The sequence below is a fragment of the Chanos chanos genome, chromosome 2, assembly GCF_902362185.1.
Source record: "Chanos chanos chromosome 2, fChaCha1.1, whole genome shotgun sequence".
NCBI classification, from domain to species: domain Eukaryota; kingdom Metazoa; phylum Chordata; class Actinopteri; order Gonorynchiformes; family Chanidae; genus Chanos; species Chanos chanos.
Window position 1 is genome coordinate 17,290,731 of NC_044496.1, and position 12,879 is coordinate 17,303,609.

At 40.0% G+C, this 12,879-nt stretch overlaps 1 protein-coding gene across 1 annotated transcript; it reads right to left on the reverse strand.

Annotated features, from left to right (window-relative positions):
- Positions 1-2,019: 2,019 nt before the first annotated feature.
- LOC115804611 (receptor for retinol uptake stra6-like) lies at positions 2,020-10,447 on the reverse strand. Its single transcript, XM_030765123.1, has 17 exons — positions 10,335-10,447; positions 9,697-9,763; positions 9,517-9,602; positions 8,539-8,678; positions 7,990-8,156; positions 7,534-7,659; positions 6,688-6,755; positions 6,452-6,531; positions 5,923-5,984; positions 5,651-5,813; positions 5,479-5,554; positions 5,207-5,340; positions 4,122-4,239; positions 3,397-3,498; positions 3,129-3,292; positions 2,813-2,950; positions 2,020-2,255 (listed from the first exon to the last, which is right to left on the reverse strand). Exons 1-17 carry the CDS (start codon positions 10,445-10,447, stop codon positions 2,020-2,022), a joined length of 2,040 nt encoding a protein of 679 aa, XP_030620983.1.
- Positions 10,448-12,879: the final 2,432 nt, after the last annotated feature.

Sequence of the window (12,879 nt, forward strand, 5' to 3'; positions counted from 1 at the left end):
AACTAAACAGGTCCTCAGCAAGTATCTGGGTGATTACTCAGCGGGTGTTACAGAAGATTATGAAGACAATCTCTCATATCTCTGTTGCGTTTCGAAAAGGCAATGCAACAGTGTCTCTTTGAAAAGAACCTTTAAAGGACAAATGAAAGATTTTTTATACAAGTGTCGTTACTTTCTGAGGCAACACTCCTTGACTTCAACATCGCCTACCTGATACTTTGGTTACTTCCATCACGGAAGCAGTCTAATCCATGTATAGCGCGAAGTTGCATTAGCAAGACTGGGAAACTAAGCGCGCGCGCCAGCGAGATGGAGAAGTCTGTACTCAATGTTTTGAGTTGACAAGTTTCAGCAAGATGTGAATAAGGTGAAGAGCAATAGAGGTGTAACAGACAGTTAGTAAGACAAGAATTAAGCTTTTAGCCCTTCTGAACCGTAATTCACCGACATTGACCTATTTTTTTTCTCTCGTCTTATTTTAGAACTGGCTAATTTCATTTTCTTGGAGATTCAAAACTACTAATTCGCTCTCAGAGTTTGTGCACTTTTTATTGTGGATTAACTGCCATATATTAAGTCTGATCATTTTAATTGCAACGCAGACAAAATAAAAATAGCCGTAACTTAAAAAAAAAACAAAAAACCATTGATTGCCTCTTAAACGTCATCGTTGAGGGTTTGAGTGCAAGGTAAATTCCGATGCACTGCTCTCTGCCCTACAGGTGGGTTGGTGATCACTGTGTATAGTCGGGCTGTCTATCCATCCATCCATCCTCCCATCCTTCAAATCAGTTTCAAACCCTAACTGAACTCTGACCCACCTCCAGTCTGGGAATGTTCCTCACTCTACACCCTGAAATTTCAGAAATTCTTGACATTTGTAATGTTATATTCATTTTTTGATGGCTACGGCTAAAACTGTTGATAAATAATTATTACGATGTTTTTTCTTGCTGAATTACACATTCTTTTTAATGTTTGAATATATTTCCATGTGTCAACGATTAGTTAAACAATTATATTTTAGAATATTCTTTTAATTGCAAGTTATTAAAATTCTGATGTATCAGTGTGGTGACAATTAAATAGCATCGGTTGTGAGACAGAAAATAAGAAAAATATATTCAAATTGCAGCAAGTACTGAAAATGAACATACACAAATATATCTTTATGGAAAATGCAGAAATTGTCAAATGATTATAAAAGAAAACAATTAATGTTTTCTGTCTGAGTTAGAAAAACTGAACTTTTAGAAACACGCACACAAAACAGAGTTGAGGAATAGCGTGTTGGAGAATATCTGTCCTAGTATGTGAAATCGAACACTGTCTCTTAATTGATCTGAATATATCTGTGAATGTTCACTCTAAATCATTCAAGATTCAGAGTGAACACAGATGCATCAGCATCCTGGATTTTTACACAGTTAGTAATGGACAATCATTAATTATACAATACTCACAGAGAAATAATCTACAAGAACTGTCAGCCTTGAGGAAATGTAGGGATTTGAAGCAGCAATGTGTTTGCAAAATATGCAAAAAACCAACAACAAATAATCAAACAAAATGATGGGATAATACCAAGGTTAAGAGAAGAGGAGTAATTGAAATGGCATCTGTGAAACAAATATACTGAAGTACTTGCACACACACACACACACACACATACACACGCACGCACTGTACACTAACATTTCTTGTCGTGAAGAAACTATAGGTATTCCATTGGCACAGAACTCTAATCAAAGTAAAACATAATCTGACTTTACTGGAACACATTACAAGGGCACAGTCAATACGTCCTAATTTAAATCTACTGCTTCAAAGTCAGAGACAATTGTAATCATTTCTAAATTTCTGAGAGAGGATGAAAAGGAGTCATCCAGGAGCCACTGAAGGCCAAAGGCAGGTGATCGATTCCGTCTTTAGAGTATAGATGCTATATTCAGAACTGAATGTGTCCGACGGCTTTTGGCGAGATAATATACACACACAGAGCACAAATGTTTCTCGGCCTCATTTGGCGGCAGTGCTCTCAGAGGCTTTACCAGTGCTCTTCTTGCTTCCGTCCTTGGCTGCCCGGTTAAGTGAGCCATTGAAGATACTCTCAGTGCCCTGCGCTTGAAAGTGCTTACGAGATCCTAGCAGTGATGGGTTGTTGACGAGTGTGAGGAGGAGCTGCCAGCGTGCCCGTGCCCTCCTGGCACTGCTTGCCCGACTCTGTTTTTTCTCCTGTTGTACCAGCTGTATACCTGACTGCATTGAGCATGCTGGGTGGAAGGGAAAAAAACAGTTAAGATTAATATGTTGTTGGCTAAACCTAAGTAACATCTGTAAATATGATCAAGTGATAAGATGGACATTTGCCTGCAGCAGTCTTACAGGGGGGGAGGACACAATACATGTTTTCAGTGTCATCATAAATACAAACAGTGAATGTTTAGAGGTTTAGATTAAATCACTAACTAGATGCATCAAGAACACAGAGAGACAAAAAAAATCTGTAACCCTACACAGCTAATACACCAAGTATACCAAATACGACAAATATGATATATATTGACATAAAGTTAATGCTCCACATGGATTTTTTCATATGACACAGAATCACATGAAAGCTGATTTGTGACTCAAAAGACACAATACTATGATGTCTGTATTTTGTGTCCTGAAACTTTCTACTAACATAGAGAGCAGCTACTAACATAAAATCTCTTCTTGAGGCAACTTGTTATGTGTGTGTGTGTGTGTGCGTGCGCGCGCGTGTGTGTGTGTGTGTGTGTGCGCGCGTGCATGCGTGTGTACTTACCTTCCTCTGCATCTCTTATTTTTTGTCCAGCACTGCTCTCTTGTCCAGTAGAGTGCAGTAACAGGCCACAAAAGGCTTTCATCACAGGGTGGGCCTGGCTTACCTCCAACTTCAAGAAGTGAGCATAGCAACGATAACCTAAAAAGATGTTTTTTGAAATGTTTTTACTTGTAAGACCCCTGCTTAAAATAACAAATTCTTTTACTTCATGGCAGATCCAAAACTTGTATTATCACATCAGTGTAATCAGTGTGTCTCCATTTTTTTCTGATGGTCCATTTCTGTGTGTCTTTGTGTTACAGTGTCTGTGTCTTACCTGGGTCAAAAAGCTCAGAGCCACGGTTTAGAAGACTAATGTCAATACGGCCAAGATGAACAATGTTGTACAGAGCTGTGACTACCATCCTCCACAGTCCTACCAAAACCCCGACTACTATGTTCACCAAGAACAGCAGGTAGGACAACAGAAACAGGCCAGATCTGTGGGTGTTATAAATCTGAATTAATGCTTAATGATTTTTTTTTTTTGATCAACCAATGATAATGTGTATATGTGATACAGTGTGAAAGTGAGATGGTCAGACCTGTTGGCCAGATCCCGTGTTCCTGCATCCTTTTTCACAAATGTGAACTGAGCAGTCACATGCTGGATAGCCACAACCAGGAACAGCATCAGCCAAAAAGGCCTAGTGACAGAAATCATTTCTTTCATTTACACCGCAAACAGACTAAAACCTGTTGTTTTGAACAGTACATTTTGTTAGCCTTTGTGTAAATAAAATGGTGTAATAGTGATGATGTAAAGATATAATGAAGTTACAGCAATGTACTTTCTTACTGAGTTGTGACACTCATAGCTGAAGACAGGGATATGCTTTAAAAATACAACTGTATCTTTGTATGTGCAAGTAAGATGCTGACTGTAAGTCAAGTCAAACTGGTAATTATGTACGACCTTAACAGGTCATTATTCCAGGCTGTCTGTAAATTTGACACCCCCCCCCCCCACCCCTGCCCAAATAATGCATTCCCTTATTCTTGCTTGAAATTGCTATTTTTTTCTTGCTTGAGACAATTTTGGAATTTTTTGAAGAACACAAATCTTCTCACCCGCAAGGAAAACAGTATCTGATAACACTGTTTTACCTGAACCTGGATATATCATGGTTCAGGGCTATGGAATGTTGATATATTTGGAATGGAATTGCTAAATTTATTCATAAATAAGGTGCATGGAAAACAGAAACTGTGAAAAAATATTATGAAAAAATATCGAAGATAGCATTCTCAACTCTGTATGTCCACTCACCACAGCTTGCCAATGACAATGAAGAACATCAGATTCTGTCCATAGAGGATGGGAATGATGACAAGGAAAATCACAAACACAAAGCCAAGGAAGAAGACCAGTGTCTGAACAGCCATTCCTACACAGAGAACCACAAAGAGTTGAGTCAGCCAACACAATGAGCTAATAAGACTCGATGACAGCATACCCTGTTAAAAATATACTCAAAATTCACTTTTACTGCTAAAAATATTTTTTTTCAAAGATTAGACTCTGAAACATTGGTGAAAACACACTCAGTCACCAATTTATTTAGCACTCCACCCCCTTCACAAAAACAGTGCTCTCCCATAGACAACGTATCACGTGGCAAGGGCTCATAATGTAGCGGAGGCGGATAGGAATCCAGGGATTCATTTAGTGTTAAACTAAATGTCAGAGTGAACAAAATGACTGTCATATGTAGCTTTAAACCACACTGGTGCCAAGCATGCCTGTTGGAAATGGGCACCCCCCTTGACATTTAATGCACAGCAGCATCTAGAGTTTACTGAGAATACTCCAACAAATGAATAACATCTGAGTATCAGAAGTCCTGTGGGCAAAAACAGCCCGATGTTGAGAGAAGTCAAAGGAGAATAGCAGGAGTCATGCAAGCTAACAGACTGGCAACAAAAAGGCCTATAATAGCGCAGTACAACAGCGGTATGCAGAGCACCATCTTCGAATGGAAAACTCATCAGATATCTTAGAGTAATAGATCCCACCAGGTTCCCCTGGTGGTAAAGACAATAAGAATTTGTTCTGGTGGGCACATGGTCACCAGTACCGGAGGAGTGGAAAAACACTGCCTGGTCTGATGAATCTTGGTCCCTGTTACATTACCACAGACCCATCCTTCTTGGTGTCAACACTGGTGGCAGTGGTCTAATGTGGAGAATTTTACTGTAGCACACATGATGGTTCTTTATACCAACTGTATGAACCAACTGTGCCTTTATAGTAACACTTAACTCTCTGGGAGGCATATAGGCATATATGGCCTGGCACTAAAGGATTGTTCCTAATAAACTGGCCACTGAGTGTAAACTGACTTCATGTCTTACCCAGACAGATAACAGCAGTCTGGTAACTGACGAAACCCATCCAGCTAACCACTCCAGGCTGAGAAGGCCTGATTCTCCTCTGGCAGCTGTACGCATTGTAGATTTCTCCTCTGTATAGCCCTCGGAGATTTACCCTACACACATAATCTCAGATGCATCACAATTCATTTTATATTTTAGGGTTAAATTTCTTGACAGATAGATAGATAGATACATGCATACATACATGCATACATACATACATGGGTAGAGAGAGAGAGAGAGAACTTTACCTGTGTAAAACCATGGACCTCATTAGCATGACCAGAGAGACAATGCAGGACAGAGTTGCAGCACATATGTAACAAACTGCAACAGAGCATAACAGAGCATGAAGTACAGACCACACATCCACAACAGAGAAACAGACAACTAGAGCAAAAGTTAAGTCCAAATGATACCCACTCTCCAAACACCAGGTATAGTGTATGACAATTTTGACCACCTCTTGTCTGTCCTCATGTAGAATGATATTAAAACCCAGCAAAAGGAAGGCAATGTCTTCATTTATACCAGCACGCACAATATGGAGGATGGGAATCACAGCACATATCAGCAACAGACAAACCTACAAACAGAAAGTAGATACTGTAATATTAATGCACCACAGAGATAGCAGATGGGTGGATTGATGGATGGATGGAGTGATGTGAAGAGATGTTTTGCTGTGAATGCACCTGATACACAGCAATGAAAGACAGAACTCCAGAGATTACCACCGTCAACGGCAGGCGGAATCCTAAAAAAAATAAAGATGTTTTTACAAAATTAGAAGTAGAAGCTAGCTTGAAGTGAAGATACCTGGATTAAATGCTCAGATGAAAGTATATACAACTGAAGGTAGATAGAAAGTAAGAGTTCATTTTTAGGGGGAGGGTATGTTTAAGTATTAATATCACAGTGTGTGTCAGATTTCAACAAATGGGACCATAGTCTTCTGACTAATTTTGCTCCACCTTAGTTTCAGAGAGCTGTGTCTGTGTCTACAGGTCTTGTCAGTAATCAATCCCTATTTTATTCAAACTATTCAAGATGTGGGTTTGTGAAAATATATAAATAATAACTGTCTGATGCCTGGACTTTAATGAAAAATAAATATGAACTCTACAGTAGATAAGTTAAAAGATAGGACAAGATGTCTGTAATGATTAAAAAAAAGCTTCTATATACATCGTTGTAATATAATGTAATACCTGCCGAGCTTACCTTTCTCTGGAGTGTAAATATAAGACTTTAACGTGTCTGAGATCCTGTCAGATATAGATGGTTTTTCTGTCCTAGAGGGGCTACAGAAAGTCAAAAAACATTATTAAAACAAACCAAAAGTACTGCTGACTGTGTGGCTAGTTTTGTGAATTGAAACTCCTTGAATCATTCATTCTTGATAGTCAAGTATTTGTCTTTCAGCCATTTACGTACAGCCATAACGTCCAATCGCTAACCTTGTTTTTGCTGGCTTCTTCTTCAAAATGGACTTCACATAGTCTTTATAATAGTTGCTGTCAAGATCCTGAGGGAATGACAAAAGGAGAGGCTGATTATAAAGAGTTAAACAACACAGAGTTCACAATAAAGGTATTGCTTTGAAACCCTCTGGTGCTAAAATGTGAATACTGCTTGTATATGTTTTCTAACAAACAAGACTCAAGCTTTGTTCTTGACAGGCAGGATCTAGCCTTTGTTGTGCCCATCAGACTAAATCAGTTGTTTTTAACAAAGAGGTTCATAACTTTGTACAGGGTACATGAAATTGCAGGAGTTCCTTATCAGTTACTATATGAACACTGACACACTACAGTCATGGTTGGTGCTGCTCTCACATCTTAATAAACAACTTGGATTCTTACATTTGCAATTGTGCATAAAGTTCTGAGCTTTTCCCACTGTGGAAACAGTCTATAAACAATGCATTGTGCTTTATTTGTACAAAAAAAATGGAACTTTCCTTATAATCTTGGGAGGAACTTATCTTAAACCAGTCACTAAAAGCAGCTTACAGTAATCACAGCAGAGAACTGATTGTTAACATGGCCTCACATGCTGTAGACTCCTCCTCTCTGTTAATAGCCGAACTCAGGCTGCTGTTTCACGTGCCCTGGTCAGGTTAAGACCAAACTACCATGTACTGATATTTTATGCTGACTGTTTCCAACAGTTATCCAGCATAAAATGTTGTAGAGTGACTTTCCACACATGATTTAAGCATTGAGTCTAAACCTCAGCCAAACTGCTATGTCAGCACACCCTAATCCAAAACAAAATGCAATCTGCTACAGGCCCTCTTTTACCTCAGATGTGTTGGTTTTCCCATTGCCCTCTGAGCCTTTGAACAGTAACAGGGGGTACTTGAAGCTGAGGAAGGCTAAACAAGCAATCTGAGGAAGACTGTTGAGCAGGAAGTAGTACTTATAGATCTATATGCACACACAGACACATATACATACACAGATAAAGTAAAACTGTAACTTGCATGTTAAATCTGCTAGGCATATATAAATACACGTACATACTCACTTATATACATTTCTGTGTAAGTTGTTAAATTGCGTGTAGACTGATTTGTTTCAAACTCAGCCACGGAGTGAAGTGCATACTGAATTTTCTTTCTACTTGCTTCTAGAGTTATTATAGAAATGTATGTGATTTGAAAGCTCTCTTTAGAGACTTTGACCAAAAAAAATATATCATGCAAAATTGCACAATTTTGTTTCAGGTGAAAATTTGTATTATCTCTATCCCCTCACCCCTGGAGTTTTAGGACAGTCGATTTTCTGCCAACAAAGGATGGCAAAGTGAGTCCAGGATAGCAGACTGCCCAGGAGATAGCCTAGTTTGCTCCGCAGCTTCCCACACACAAGCAATGGATAGTAGAGAGCAGGATAATAAAATATGGCTAGAATTTTCCACAATTCTGAAAAATGAAATTAGAGAACAAAGAGAGAAGTTTTGAGAAGTCAGAAATGTTGACTGTTGTGTGATTACCACATCTTTATAGGTGATATGCACCATTCCTGAGCATTCAGATAATTCCTTTAAGTTGAGCCTTATTATACTAATGAGGAATTCAGCAGTATCAAGCTGAATTGAGTCCATATCAGACCATAGCATGAGTACTTAAGTTGTGCAGTCAGAGGAAATGTTATGCCTGCTCTTTTATCATTCTCCATTTTATCCACACTTCCTCTGCTGATGCTGCTCTTGCAATAATTTAAAATATGTTTACACAAGAACTTTTAGAAGAAAGTGTTACATGGTTTGCTTTGCTGTACTCTTTTTTATTTTGTGTCTCTTACCCTTGGTTGCAGGCGTGGAGTCTTTAGTTAGGGGTAGAGGGTTTGGAGTGATTACCAGCACACAAAGTTTGCAGAAGACCAGGCCAAACACAGCTAAAACCAAGCCTTGATGCTCAGTTTGATCTAGGAAGTTCACCGCTCTGTAGAAGAATGGGGGAGAAGGTGGGACACAAATATCACAGATGCTCTCACTGGACTTACCTTACGGAGCAAGGAGATGGCAACTGTACACAGTAACTGATTTGTTATTTTAGGGGGGTGGCCCAATGGCCAACAGGGGGAATGGCCCAATGGTTACCGACACTACTCTATAGAGTATATAGGGGGGTGGCAGGTTAACAAGGGGGGATGCATTTTGGTTATTTTACCAACAAGGGGGATGGCATCCCCTCTCATCCCCCTACAGATTGCCTACTGGCTGTACACATGTGATTATGAGATCCATGGCAGTAAAATGAAGCCCTTGAGAAGCAGTGCAGTAGTGATGATTTGTGACAGTGAAATATGGCAGTGATATGCTGCAAACCCCATGTCCTTAACACATGCAAAGCTTATTCTGAGTCGTGGATTAATGAACATCTTTCATTGGTTCAAAACCCCATGTGTATTCTTACAAGGGCTGAAACAGGTATGCACAAAGAGGTATGCATTTATTCTGTTACACTGAACCAAGTTGTATCAAACCCACCCCCACGGATTGGTTATGAGCAATGATAATATCTTTGAGGCCATTTTATTTTCCCCCTATTTGCACTTTTCATACTTTGATGAATTCGATGGAGAATTCCTTTTCTGCTGAAGGAAAACAGTTCTTGTTAAGTTTTGAAGAGTACGTTTTAAATAATAAACATCGCGTTGCTAGTTACTGAGACATTGCGGTAGTTACATCACACCTTAGAACAAGCTTAGCTCTAGACTCAGCATCTCTCTTGAAATTACCCAACAGAAATGGGAACATCTCATTTGGCAGACACTCACTTTAACACACTGGGAGATCCCCTCTGGAAGCCCTGACACAGTCTTTTCTGTTTGGTGAACACCACCAGGATCAGCATGATGAGCAGCTGAAAAACGTAAATGTTTCACTTAAGCTTTACATTGTGCTAAAGTATATGACACTCATGTCTGAAGACAGAAGCATAGGACGTCCAGACTCACAGAGATGGCAGCAATGCTAATATGGTAAAGCTGGTCATCTGCTGTGGGATCACATGGTTGGACAATTCTGCAAGAACAAAATTATACAGCCGTACATGATACAAATATTACAATGACTTCTCTTTAGCTTGTGTGTGTTTGAGAGAAATAATCTGTGATTATTATGAGGTTTTACATATGATTAATTTTGGATTGAATTTTTAGAGTGCACTAAATTTTTAATATTTGAGTGGATACAAGTGATTCTTGGCAGTAATGTTAATGACTGTTAATTAGAGCCATTCCTGAAAATGCAGAAATTCTTTTTAACCATTCATCTGAGTTGCAGAGCAACTAAAAACTCCAACTGAAGCCGACCTGCTGTTTACTCACAGGCTCAGTCGCCAGTTGAAGAAGCTGAAAAATCATATGCTTCTACATGTACAGACATGTACACAACTCTCTTAAATGATCACTGCAGTTGCAAAAAATGCTTTGGATGAGCTATATGTGCAGTTTTCAATCACTGGAGTTTCATGACACTGTAAATTGTGGAGTATATGTACATGCTCATTTTGCCATAAAATAGGTCCTGTTCATTACAAAATACAAATGCAAAATAAATCATACTGTATTGGGGAGAACATATGGATACTCACTCTACAGGTGGTTCGGTGGGCTCCAAATGGTCATACCAGTCTGAATAATCATAGTAGTTGAAGAGAGCAGGTGCGCTGTCACTGCTGCCACTGCTGCCGCTGCTGCTGTTCATTCTGTCTGCCTTGCTGCAGATAGATGCACTCTGAGCATAGAGATGTGAGGTGAAGCTCCTCTTTGGCCTTTGCTGAAGGCCAGGTCTGTATCTGCAGAGTTACACCGTCCTGTGTTGTTAACAGACAGAAGATAATGGTTAGGCTATCCAGGCAGGCACTTGTAGCTCTTTCTCTCTCTCTCTCTCTCTCTCTCTCTCTCTCTCTCTCTCACTCGCTCTCACACACACACACACACACACACACACACACACACACACACTCACACATACCAATCAAATCTGCCTGAAAAGGCTTACATTCTAAGCTAAACTGCAGAGATGAAGAGGGAGGGGGGGGGAGAGAGAGAGAGAGAGAGAGTATGTATTTACCAAAATAATGTTTGCAATCATGTGAGAAGAGTCAGCCAAACTTTGGCCCAGAATCCTTAGTGCTAAACTCAGTAAAATCATCATAATGGGATGAAATTAATAATTGCGTGAGGCAAACAGCCTTAGGGTGAATTATTTAATACATGTGTACACCATGCGCTTTTAAGAAGCAGAGTATTAACGATGGTGTGGTACTAACAGTGTCAGACCCTGTGGAGGAGTGACGGTGAAAAATAGTTTTAAGTGAAGTCTGAATGGCAGTCTTTGTGTGATTGTGAAACACGTCACCATTGCACAGTTATGCCCTGTCAGCTTTACTCTGTCAGTATTTAAGAAGATTACTGTGTACTATGATGAAAAAAGAAAACTAGCTTTGAGTTAAGAGTCCGTGAAAAGACGAAACATTAGAGAATGTTAAATATTTCACATGCTGCAGTTGGTCAAGGATCCATCCAGTTTGGGGTGATTGTACAGAACTGTCTTTGATCAGACAGTTGCACTTGCTTTTGTGTACAAATGAACAGGCAAACTTCACTGTATTTCTTCTGTTTACTGTAGTTCTCAGTGTTTCATCTGCTGCAGTAAATGTAACCCTTTGAGGCCAGCAAATGGGCTTGTTTCATCCTGCTCTATTAAAAGGATGTATTTATTTTCTGTGTTACTTTGCCAGAAACCATGAGCATAACAATGAAAGCCTCATTTGTAAACACTGTTATGATCTCTAAAGACCACTCTAGCATCTGTTATAATGTAGAAGTATATGGTGGTAAAAGTGAAACTTTTTGTAGTTGGTAAGAATACTTAAAGTGTTTGTTGTCTTGTGCTTTTGAGATGCTCTTTATTGAGAGCATGTACATAAAGTACATAGTGAAGGTGCCTTTTTAGAGTGAGGCATCTCCTCAGCTGATGGCTCAGAGAATGACAGAACCACTGTCGGTGTGACAGAGAATGACAGTACCACTGTCAGTGTGACAGAGAATGACAGTACCACTGTCGGTGTGACAGAGAATGACAGGACCATTGTCCGTGTGACAGAGAATGACAGTACCACTGTCAGTGTGACAGAGAATGACAGTACCACTGTCGGTGTGACAGAGAATGACAGTAACACTGTGAGTGTGACAGAGAATGACAGGACCACTGTCGGTGTGACAGAGAATGACAGGACCATTGTCCGTGTGACAGAGAATGACAGTACCACTGTCGGTGTGACAGAGAATGACAGGACCACTGTCGGTGTGACAGAGAATGACAGGACCACTGTCGGTGTGACAGAGAATGACAGGTCCACTGTCTGTGTGACAGAGAATGACAGGACCACTGTGAGTGTGACAGAGAATGACAGGACCACTGTCGGTGTGACAGAGAATGGCAGGACCACTGTCAGTGTGACAGAGAATGACAGGACCACTGTCCGTGTGACAGAGAATGACAGGACCATTGTCCGTGTGACAGAGAATGACAGGACCACTGTGAGTGTGACAGAGAATGACAGGACCACTGTGAGTGTGACCAAGGCTGACAGGACCACTGTCGGTGTGACAGAGAATTGCAGTAACACTGTGAGTGTGACAGAGAATGACAGGACCACTGTGAGTGTGACAGAGAATGACAGGTCCACTGTGAGTGTGACAGAGAATGACAGGACCACTGTCAGTGTGACGGAGAATGACAGGACCATTGTTCCCCAGTTTACACACATCTCAGAATCTTAAACCGCTGACCATGAAAATGATCTTTAATTAGATGATGTGTGCAATATCTTGTGAAAGACAATATATTTTGTCCCATCCTTGTTAATCTACCCAAATTAGACCATGTAGGGTTGACCATGGTTAATTTCTCCAAGGTTATTTTAGTGATTTCCCCGCCAGGCCTGGATATTAAAAAGAGATCAAGTAAATAATGAAGTCCTAGCATTACATATTGTGTTGAGGATGATAATTCATATTACAACTTCTCGTGCTGAAGTATTCATTTTTTTGGTTGCAAGTGAAGCAGGCTGGTTTGTGGCTTTGTTCACCAGTAGGGGGCAGAGTTACCATATTATCTAAATCCACGAT

Coding starts and splice junctions, on each gene's coding strand:
- LOC115804611 (XM_030765123.1), bottom strand. CDS start 10,447: ATGAACAGCAGCAGCGGCAGCAGTGGCAGCAGTGACAGCGCACCTGCT. Junction 9,603..9,696: donor TTAGCATTGCTGCCATCTCT/GTGAGTCTGGAC, acceptor TACGTTTTTCAG/CTGCTCATCATGCTGATCCT. Junction 5,341..5,478: donor AGGTCCATGGTTTTACACAG/GTAAAGTTCTCT, acceptor TTATGTGTGTAG/GGTAAATCTCCGAGGGCTAT.